General features: G+C 44.9%; 1 protein-coding gene across 5 annotated transcripts in view; it reads right to left on the bottom strand.

The window, feature by feature from the left end:
* Positions 1 to 11246, bottom strand: part of RGL1 (ral guanine nucleotide dissociation stimulator like 1) — a 276904-nt gene continuing 265658 nt past the window's right edge. For all 5 annotated transcript variants that reach the window (XM_061383454.1, XM_061383455.1, XM_061383459.1 and 2 more), the window contains 3 exons: positions 10405 to 10659; positions 5337 to 5451; positions 1 to 2455 (listed from right to left, as the gene is read on the bottom strand). In XM_061383454.1, the coding sequence (XP_061239438.1) occupies positions 2268 to 2455; positions 5337 to 5451; positions 10405 to 10659 (558 nt within the window). In that variant the 3' untranslated portion in view covers positions 1 to 2267. The remainder of the gene's footprint in view (positions 2456 to 5336; positions 5452 to 10404; positions 10660 to 11246) is intronic.

Genomic DNA, 11246 nt, shown 5'->3' with positions numbered 1-11246 from the left:
CCAAGTCCCAAATCAGTTTATTAACCAAAAGGTAAACAGATGATGGAGAGGCAGAAAGACAAGCATGTCAGCAGCTAAAAGCATTACCCGGCAGTCCACCAGGAAACAGATTTAAGACATTTAAAGTGGCATTAAATAAATGAAGCTATGTTTTATCTACTTGTAACTTCCATTGTCTTTTATAAAAGGAATATATATATATATTACATTGCAGTATATAAATCTAGACTCTACATATACAGTATAAATACACAAGGCGAGCACATGGGCATAACTTGTAAGTCTTGGTAGCTGCACTCTAAACCAGGCTGACCATCCTACATTTTTTTTTTTTTTTGACCTTCAAGCCAAGAAATTCAGGCTGAGGATACATTTCCCTCAGTCTCCATGATGTCTAGCACCCTGGCCATCCCTCCTCCAAGCACAGAAGCACAAATCAGACATGCCTTGCAAATAGAAAAAAAAAAAAAAAAGCCTTTCAACTAGTTGAAACCAGTCAGTCTTTACAATGTACAGTCTGACCTAGGAAGACCTACAGGAAATCTGAGGCCTCCCTGGCTCATTCTCATTCTTTGGTCCAAGGGCACAAATCTCTAGATTTTCCCTGGTGTTTCTTGAAGAGTTCATATGACTATTTACAGAACATGAGTCACACATAACCTTTGGGAGCTGTCTTTCTTTACAGGACAGGGGGGTGGGGAGTGGGGGGGGGTTGGGGAGTGTTGGGGGGTGGTGAAGAAAAGAAAGAAAAAGCTCTACATTACAATCTGCACTTCTTATTTGGGTCTGTTCTTTATTTTTGGAATAAAAACTGGTATTTTGAGAATTTTTTTTTCTTAAAAAGGACAACATTCTGAAAGTGCTTCTTATACATGTCAACATCCCACATATTATGGCTTTATAGCTCAAACCCCAGCACAGCTCAGATTTGGAAGGGAGAGGACGATGGAGATACTGGAGACAAAAGTGTCACGAACACTGACACTGGGATACAGTGTGGGAACCTGGAAGGGCAAGTTACTGACTCCATCTGGAAGAATGTGTGTACCTCGCTAGAAATGGTCTGGATAGTAGGCAAAGCCCCATCTCTGTCCCCATGACTAGGCACAGGAAGGTTGTAGAAGTTAGTAAAAACAGGACACTACTCTCAGCTGGGAACATCTGCAGGGGGCTATTCACAGAACGAGGCTGTTGAGAAATCTTTCACAGGTCTCAAAATGATCAGACATAGTCAACCGCAGTAGGAATTTCTACACCTGAGGAACAAATTGCACGTTAATACATAGAGGTACTACGATCCAGATGGCAGGACACTGCAGACGCATAGTTTCACATGCAGAAGGCAATCAGAAAGAAACAGTGAAGCAGTGGCATTCTGAGACAGATCAGAGTCCAAGTGAGTCAGCATCATTCTGAGCTTTCTTTTCTGGCTGATACGTTACCAAAGAACATGGCTACGTGTGCAAGAAATGCTTGTGATATGTTCTTTAGGGGGTGGGAGACACACGATGCAGTTACCAGAAATCAAAATGGGCTTGCATTGCCTCCAGAGGCGTCATGACGGCTGGGTCAGTGGCTCAGAGGGGCCTCCGAAGCTGCTCCTCGCCCTCCCTGGGGTAGCCGATGCATTGGCCAATGCAAGCAGAGGTCAAAGCCACTGGCTCATCCAAACCCTGTCTGACGTGGCCTTTCATTCAGCCTGTGGCAGTTCCCACCTCTGCAGTGGTTCTTTTCTGGTGGCACTTGATTGAGAAAGTAATCCTCTCCCTTTATAAAAACAGTTTGGACTTCTTATAATACTGGCACAAAGGACACTCTGTAATCCTCGGGTTGATTCCATTTACTTGGGAGGTGTGAGACGAGGTGCTCAGTTCCTTGTTTCCCTGTAAAAAGTGACCTCGACTTCCCAGGCCATTGTGCAAATTTGTTTTCCCGTAGTCCAGAATATCCCATAAGTCCCTCATATTTATATATATACACACACACATACCACATATGTGTACATACATATAGATTTATAAATGCAGATAATTTTGCATTTCAATCTCAGGTCAAAGAGAATCAGTGAATCCGTCATCCTTTCTGTGTCAAGCTCATCTCCGATTTCCCCACGATGCCCATCGTAGTGCCCTGCACACCAGAGTTGCTCAACAAACCTCAGTCCACTTCACCAACGACCCTCTAACACTGAGTGGTAGCTGTGATCACGATGGCCTATTCTCAGCCCCACCCTGCCCTTGGCAAGTGAGGAGCCTGGGTCTCCGCCTTCAGAGGGTGATTTTGCTGTGTCTGTTGCTCCAGCAGCCCCGTTTAGCTGTCCTGGGCAACGTCAGGCTGGTCCGGCTACGCAGTTTTACTTGCTCTTCCACAGAGTTCTTTTTGCGTAAGATGAAGTCAAAGTTCACTTGGCTGTTCATGGCATAGAAGACGTTTGCCGAGTCTGGGATCACAAGTTCTAAAAAAAAAAAAATGAGAGAGATGAGGGAAGAGAAGGTGGTCAGCTTGTGCAGGTCAGCCCAGTGCTGACCATGGCAGATGGAAATTTTGCCCAGATTCATGGCTGGAATTATAGCCATTTGTTCCTGGAATGTGAGCAGAGCTGGATAATGACCATCACTCAGTCACACCAAATTGGTTCCAACCATTTCCCAATCCCAATTTAAAACATTTAAGTGTGAATTCAATCTTGGAAATTCAAGCTGTGAACAAAATGCTCAAATGTGGGATGTTTTAGCTGGAGGGACGTAGAATAGGAAACGGAAGCCTGGAGGAGTTAAGAGACATTCCTGTGTGCACAGCTAGTCAATGGCAGGACTAGCAGCAGAGCCCGGGGTTTCCAGCCTTCCGTGGTTCATTTTCTACCCAATATGAAATTTTTCTCAGAGACTAAGTGAATCCGATGACATGGAGAAAAAGGCAGAAAATCTACAGCACTTTCCAGAAATCTTTACTTGGATCTTCAGAACATTTTTAAATTAATCCCAAACCAAGTCAGTATTTTATACCATTTGACAGCTTGCTTCATTAAGGGCTTGCATTTTAATGTTAAAGGGAAACCAGACAAGATAGGCTATATCTGTTAAAACTTAAACAACTGTCTATTTCAATGAGTCCCAACTAGATAACTGTAATTTCTGAACAAGGACTGTTTCAAGTATAATATGAAGTTATCGAGCAAAGTGATTTAAATTCATCTTTACTTTAAAAAGAAGGTATACACTCTTTAGCACTCAGGGGTAAGGGATATCTTTAAAAATCAAGAGGGAATTAAAGAGGTAAAGTGTGCAAAATCAGCTTTGTAGCAGTGGAGTAAGGGAGGCAGCCAGGCGAGGTCTGTGATTGCAGAACTGGAGTAAGTCAAACGAACGTTAACGTCAAACACGGAGATTCCACCGCCAAGACTGATGCGATCAGGTTCCAAGGGACTCTGCTACATTTTGCACAAGTGTTCCATAAAGGATAATTCCCTGAAAGTGTCCCCAGTCTCTTGCCCACATATTCCTGAGGTCAGTAACAACTTACCTCACAGCTATATATATATATATCTGTACTGTATCTCTTTCGGGTACATTATTTCCTGTCACCATCTCCCCATGATGCATGAGGGGCCAGTAGGGTACTGTCTCCATTTAACTAATTACAGACCAAGGCCCAGAGAGGTCAGGCCGCCCACCCGCCACCACCCAGTGCTGAATGCAGCCAGGCCCCAGCTGTGCTTCGGGACTCCTGGATCTTCAGACCCACCAGGTCTCACCTTGCATTGGCTTGGGGGCGATGTGGGTGGTAAAACCCAAGAGACCACTTTGTAGGCTTAGGTTTTTAACAGTAACTACACTAAAAGATATAACTGAGAAAGGTTTGCCCTACAACCTTGGGCTCAGCTGGATAAATGAGAAAACTTCCAAGAGACAGTGGGAAAACAGTTTTTTCTGAGGCTGTGGCTTTTCATTGCTTGGAAAAGGTTATTATTCGAATTTGGCCCACTCTTGTCTGGGCCCGAGATGACAGCCCTGGGTGATTTTTTGGGTAAATGGGGTACGAGTAGCTGCTCCCTTTGCGAATCCCCACCTTGTGAAGTTTCTTTCTTTTCCTTTACAGGGGGAATGCTTGTTGGGGAACAGTCCCACAACGAGACACCTGCATTGGTCAGTGTGTTGGGTCAGTCAGCAAACAGGGTTGGCCTCAGTCAACATACTGGCTGTTCCTTCTGCACTTGGAAAGCAGACTTATTCTGGTCGAGTCACTTTCTCGGATGTGCCGTGGCATAGACAAGTCACCTACCAGCTTGCCTCCTCCTCTCAACAAAGAAAGAAAGAAAGAAAGTGAAGTCGCTCAGTCGTGTCCGACTCTTTGCGACCCCATGGACTGTAGCCTACCAGGCTCCTCTGTCCATGGGATTTTCCAGGCAAGAGTACTGGAGTGGGTTGCCGTTTCCTTCTCCAGGGGATCTTCCTGACCCAGGGATCGAACCCAGGGCTCTCACACTGTAGGCAGACACTTTACCATCTGAGCCACCAGGGAAGCCCTCTCAACAAAGACAACCCCAATGCAAATTAACAAACTGATACATTCAGAGGGATTATCTGCCCAGAGTTTCCATGAAGGAGATTTCTTTAATTAATGGATTCTTCGGCAAACTGCTGCATTTCATATTCACCAGTTCTTTGCTTCAATAAGCGTTAGGTCAAGAACCTTCTACACTCCTGGCATCAGAAGCTTTTGCTACTTGAAGATCAAGTGAGTAAAGAGCAACTGAAGGCTGAATTCTCATAAATGGTTAACTGAAACAATGAGAAGTCATTGCAGGAACTGCTACATTTCAGGTTCACATACAACCTGGACACGCATTATTGGGTAACGGAGGTAGATGGCCACTGGCAAAGACCAGACAGGCTCCACCTACCCCCACCCCACACAGGGAGGGAAGTCTTCCTACAAGAATGCTTGACAAGAAATTTACAGAGAATGGGCGGGAGGCATGCTTAGCAAAACTGCAGAAAAAACAAGGTTTGTTTGGGGGCTGGCCTAAGAGAATTAACAAGTGAGGTGACGGCATGGTTCCCCACACAACTCCACTCTTGGGCAATTCAAAACCCCCACTTGGAAAAGAGAGGATATAGGTATACATATAGCTGATCACTTTGCTGTAGAGCAGAAACTAGCACAACATTGTAAAGCAACTCTACTCCAATGACAATTAACAAAAAATTAATTATATAAGTAAGTAAATAAAAATACCCACCCCCCCCAACTTGGTTCCATTTAAAACAGGCACTGTACCCACGTAGAGTCGTCTCACACGGGGGCGACCTGGTTTGAAGAGGACACGTGCCTACCTTTGTCCTCCGAGATGACCTGCACTAGCTCGTACTCCTCGGCCGGGTCCGAGTCCAGATTGTGCTTCAACATCGCCCTCTGGATCACGGCAGGAGTTTTATCCTGGCTCGTCAACTGGAAAGCCAAATGAAAGGGTGTGTAAAGCATTTAACTCTGTGTTTCCTGGAAGAGTTTTCCTGACCTGCTTCTTCTTGCTGTCTTGTGCCTTCCCAGGAGAAACGGCCCAGCGAAATGAGCAAGGCCCACGAGCCAGCCCTCCTGGATTCCAGTCCCGGCTGTACCCTCAGAAGACAGGTCATCAACTCTTTCCATCAGCTCCTCTCGCAGAGCCGCAGCGTCTTCCCCCACTCAAACAGGAGAGACAGCCTGGGGTGCCTTGCCACTTCCAGTGGAGGTTCCAATGGAAGAATGTGTATGAGGGGATTGTGGGGAATGCACAGCGTTTTCAGTCCTGTGCCAAGCTTACCCTCACCTGTGGAGCACCGGGGACAACCTGTGGCTTAGAAATGGCCACGGCTCCACACACTGACCGTTGCAAAAAGCACAAGTGACCCCACAACCCAGGAAGCCCACCTCTAGATATTTACCGGCGGAATGAGTGTGTCCTCAAAAGGCCTTCTGTACAAACTGTCACAGCAGATTTGGTCATGACAGCCCCAAACTGAAAACATCTTGCATCTCCATCGACAGGAGAACAGGGGAGGATAAAGATAGTGCTGTGTGTTCATGACAGAGCATGACGTAAGCGCTAAAGGGAACTGAAACATGCAACGTGATGAATCCCACAAAGCACACGCTACAACGTGATGAATCCCACACCCGTCACGGACAGCCAGAGGAAGGAGACACGGAAGACAACATGCCACGGGAGGCTGTTCGCACCAAACAGGTCAAGCTAACCTGTGGGGTCAGAAGGCTAACTTTAGCTAAACTCATATTCAGCTAAGCTTAAAGTAGGATTGGAGGGGCATAAGGGAATTCGGGAATGAAGAAGGGATGAGTGGATGAAAAATGTTAGAGAGAAATAGCTTGCAGTGGTGGTTACATATACATATATATAACCATATATATACATTGTATAGTGGTTACACAGACAAATACATATATATGACAGCTACATATATATAGGTATATGGTGGTTACATACATATATAAACATATATATACACACACATATGGTAGTTAAATAAATATATATATATTATACTTATAAAAATCCAAAGACTAGAACACTTCAGATCTATGTAATTGTATGTAAACTTTGCTTCAATTAAAAATTAGCTTCTGAGTGTTTACAAACAATAAATCTAACATTTTTCCAAAGTACAAGTAAAAGCTCCTTTCAGCCCAAGTCTCCCCTTCATCTCTGCCCATCAGTCAGCTGTTTCCAGGGTGCTCAGAGAAACAGGAGAAGGGAGAGCTGACTTTCGTATTATTCCTTGGCTGATTTCTTTACATTTGAAAGAAAGCAAGAGAAAACACAGATTTTTCTTACTTAGAAATAAAAGCTGCTCTCCCCAGGAGGCACGAGGAGAGAGAGCCAAAAAGAGAAGAAGTCTGATTTCCTCCAAGAAACTGTCATTGTGAGGCCGAGGATGTTGGGCCCATGGGCCCCTCTCTGGTCTGGAGAAGCAGCTGTATTTGTGATACAATAAATAACGGGCATTACAATGGGGTCCCTGTAAGTGACAAAGACTGCTCAAGTGTGTATCACCAAAACATCTGGCACATCCTTATTAAAGAATCTGCCTGCAATGCAGGAGCCCTTGGTTCAATCCCTGGGCCTGGAGGAAGCCCTGGAGAAGGGAATGGCGACCTGTTCCAGTATTCTTGCCTAGAGAATTCCATGGACAGAGGAGCCTGGTAGGCTACAGTCCATGGGGTCTCAAAGCATCAGACATGACTGAGCAACTAACACTTTTATTTTTCACTTTCATGGTTAATGTTAGGTTCAGCTGTCAACTTTGAACCTACTTAAAGAGAAAGCCAGGCTACCCTTTATTTTCTTTATCTTAAACCTCCTCAGGTGTGTCCATAGGGATGGGATGGCCAAAGGCTTTCCTTGAGGGTTTGTTACTTTGTATCATAAAAGCTACAGGAGAACAGATCATCACAGATAGCATTGAGTTCAGCCCTATGCTGATATACTAAACCAGCAGTGTCCCGTAGATACATACTATACGAGCCTCATTTGTAATTTTAAATATCTAGTGGCTACATTTGAATTTTTTTCAAAAGGGGAATTAATTTTAATATTTTATTTAACCCAACATACCCAAAATATTATATCAGCATATAATCAATACGAAATTGTTAATAAGATATTTTACATCCTCATTCCTTTTTTTTGTACCAAGTCTTCAAAATCTGGGTGCATTTCACACTCATAGCATATCTCAATTTGGCCTCTGCCCATTTCAAACCCTCACCTGCCAAACATGGCTGGTGGTTACAATACTGAACGGTGCCTGGATGTCTCCTTCGCACACCTTATATAGGAACTCAAAACATTCCCTGTGCCCTTCCCTGAGGTTAGTTTTCTAATGCCCCAAGCCAGGCCTGTTTTTGAAAGATCAGACCCCTTGCAGGATGCAGGATGCAGTATATCTGATTTCTCTGGCTCAACAGGGTGTTTTAGAGACTCATCCACGTTGACTGTGTCCAGGTGTTCAGTTCTCAGCTCCTTTCAGTGCCGAGACACTGTGGTTACACAGCTGGCACTTACTTCCCTGGACGGCATGTGAGAGAAGCCATGTGAATAAACTACCCTGAAAATACAACAGTAACGCCGATGACCTTGGCTGCCTGGCGGCTCCCCTTCCGCCCCCACACTCCTTTATCAGCCCCTCTGTCACCACCACGCGGGTTCCATCTCAGCCTTCCCTCCTCCCCTGCAAGACCATGTCCACCCCGTGGGGCTGGACGACCCCTTGTGTTCGACCCAGCACCAGCCTTGCACCAACCTGTGTTTCTGACCATGTACCAGGAAGGCCACGCCATCTGGATGTCCTGCAGTGGCCTCCAGTGTAAGTGCTCCCAAACCTCCTCCTCCAGCAGTTATATGGCACTTGACGGGACCACCACCATCCAGCTACCTTAATCCTTCCTCTTCCACTCCCCCACAAAAGGAACCAAAAAGTTGATAACTTAATGGATAGATCCTAAAATTCTAACTTACAAAAACTTTCAAAAATCTGTATCATCTCCAGCCACATGACCATCGTTCAAACCCTTATCACCTTCTACATGGAATATGATAGCAGCTTCTAATTTGCTCCCTCATCTCTAATCTGCCCGCCTGTGTTCCAGCACGAGGTCTCCACAATGCCAGTTACTTCTCTAAAGAGCAAATCTGACTGCTACATAAAAGCCTTCGATAAGACTCGACTGCCTGCAGGATTAACGCAAATGCCTTCGTGGGGCCCGTAGGCCCTGGGAAAATCTGATCGCACCTCTATTAGAATATTCAATATGTTTTGAAAAATGCTTTACAATCTCCTTTTTGATTATAAATTCCTCAAAGACAGAAATGTATCATTCGTCTCCCTACTCCCAAAGCCTGGTCCCGTGACAGGTACTCAACTAATGGTCATGAAACATTTTGTTGATTCAGTGAATGCTTTAGTAAGGCTTTTCTTTACATGTTCACAGACAGTGCCTCCAGATCATTTACGTCATATTCAGAGCTGAGCTTGTAAGTAGTCAGTGTGTCCTCAAAGAAGGCAAGTGATGAAGCTGGGGAGAGACACAGGAGGCGGTGTGATTGATTCTACTACAGGGAGTCTGCTTTTCTTTCATTTGAATGATAGTATTGTATCAGTTTCAGGAGTAGAGAGTCTGCTTGTCAATACATTATGCCCTTTAAGATAAGGAGTCTGCTCTCGTAATAAACACACCAGACCTTACATACCCAAGGTTAATACCAGGAGAGGCACGGTTTGTGATCCAAAAAGACCGCCATTATTTAAAACACATTTTAGGGACTTTGCTCAGAAACACACACTTTTTACAAGAAGCTCAAAAAGGCCAGTCTCACTTTTTTGTAAGCATAGTTCCTCGTGGACACAAACAATACGTCCAGCTTGATCATCCACTTATACTGTATGTGACTCCAAGTGACTAGAGGAGAAAACTGCTACCACCAAGGACATTGCTGAGGATGCATGGCAATCCAGTTAGACATGTGGACACGTAAGTCCCTGGGAAGACTTCCAACGAGCTGTGCAGCAGTTGCGTCCTCCCTGGGATACATTTAGGTAGTCACCCCAATTGAGAGTTTTGAAGAAGGTGACAATGACTTGGATGAAAAAGGCTTAGCAACTTTTAAGACATAAAAAATTGTGTCTTATACACACTGCTGATATGCACATTTTTATATAAATATGTTATTAGTCTATATAAGCCAAGATGTGGAAGCAACCTGGCCACTGACAGAGGAATGGATAAGGAAGATGTGGTACATATATACAATGTAGACATTAAAAAGAATGAAACAATGCCATTTGTAGCAACATCGATGGGCCTAGAGAGTGTCATGCTGAGTGAAGCAAGTCAAACAAAGAGAAATATCATATGATATCCCTTATATGCAGAATCTAAAAAGAAATGATACAAATGATCTTATTTACAAAACAGACTCACAGACTTAGAGAAGGAACTTATGGTTACTAGTGGGGGAGGGTGGGGGAAAGGGATAGTTAGGGAGTTTGGGAGGAACATGTACACACCGCTATATGTCAAATGGATAACCAACAAGGACCTACTGTACAGCACACAGAACTCTGCTCAGTATTCTGTAACAACCTAAATGGGAAAGGAATTTGAAAAAGAATAGATACATGTGTATGTATAACTGAATCGTCGCTTTGCTGTCCACCTGAAACTGTTACAACATTGTTAACTGGCTATATGCTTCGATATAAAATACAAAGTTAAAGAACGTGCTATTAGCCTATATCCGGGGAGACTCTGGCATTGATTCAGTGGCACATGTCCATTTGGCACGAATGCACGTGCGCACGCTGACACGGCAGGTGAGTGCCCGGGGCGGTGGTCTGAGAGCCTTACCATGATGCTCTTGTACATGTTGCCATTGTTGTCCTCTATGCTGATGCGGATTATGCAGGTGTCTTCGTTCTGCTGGTTGTAAACGGGCGGCAGCACTGTCGAGGTAATGGATGTCACAGAGACAGAGCGCTTGTGGATTTTCGGGTTGTTGTTGCAGGACGGAGGGGAGGAGAGGGGGTTCATCAAGGATGACATCCCTGAGGAAGTTGTGTCCATGGAGTGGATGGAGGAACAGGAGGAGGAGGACTCGGAGAGCTGGAAGAGTAAACACACCCCAAAAGGAAACCCAACTGTTAGAACCTTGGCCAACAGTGCGCTAAGTTGCAAAGCAGAGGTCAATGTCGAGACTAATAAACTTCAGTTATTTGCTCTACGACAGCCCACAGCACACATGCGTCTCATCTCTGATGGAAGCACTCTCATGGCAGAGGCCTGTCAATGATTCAGAAACCAGGGCAGAATCACTCTGCATCTGGGGAGCCAAGGAGGTCCTCTCATTTCCTGAGAAGCTTTTAACTGCTCTGAAGGAGGTTAACCAGCAGATGGCAGCAGATACCAGAAACTACAGGCAACACAGACTCCCAAAGGAAGCTGGAAGATAACAGAGCAGGAGGATAAAGCCCCATCGCCTGCCTTGAGCAAGAAGAATATTTGACCTGCCCACAGAGATCATTTCTACTGTGATTCTGCTTCACCATTGGCTTTCAGAGCAGGAGAGAAATGGCTTGTATTTTTAGACGTTTCTAAGATAAGGACCACAGATTATCCAGCTCTGCATGGAACAATAGCCCTGGAAAGGGCCCTGGAGATCACCTGGCCCCACTCTCTTTCTGCTGCTGAGG

Source organism: Bos javanicus, chromosome 16 (assembly GCF_032452875.1).
Source record: "Bos javanicus breed banteng chromosome 16, ARS-OSU_banteng_1.0, whole genome shotgun sequence".
NCBI lineage: Eukaryota > Metazoa > Chordata > Mammalia > Artiodactyla > Bovidae > Bos > Bos javanicus.
The sequence above is the reverse complement of the archived record's forward strand: the minus strand, read 5'-3'. Positions and strand labels throughout refer to the sequence as shown.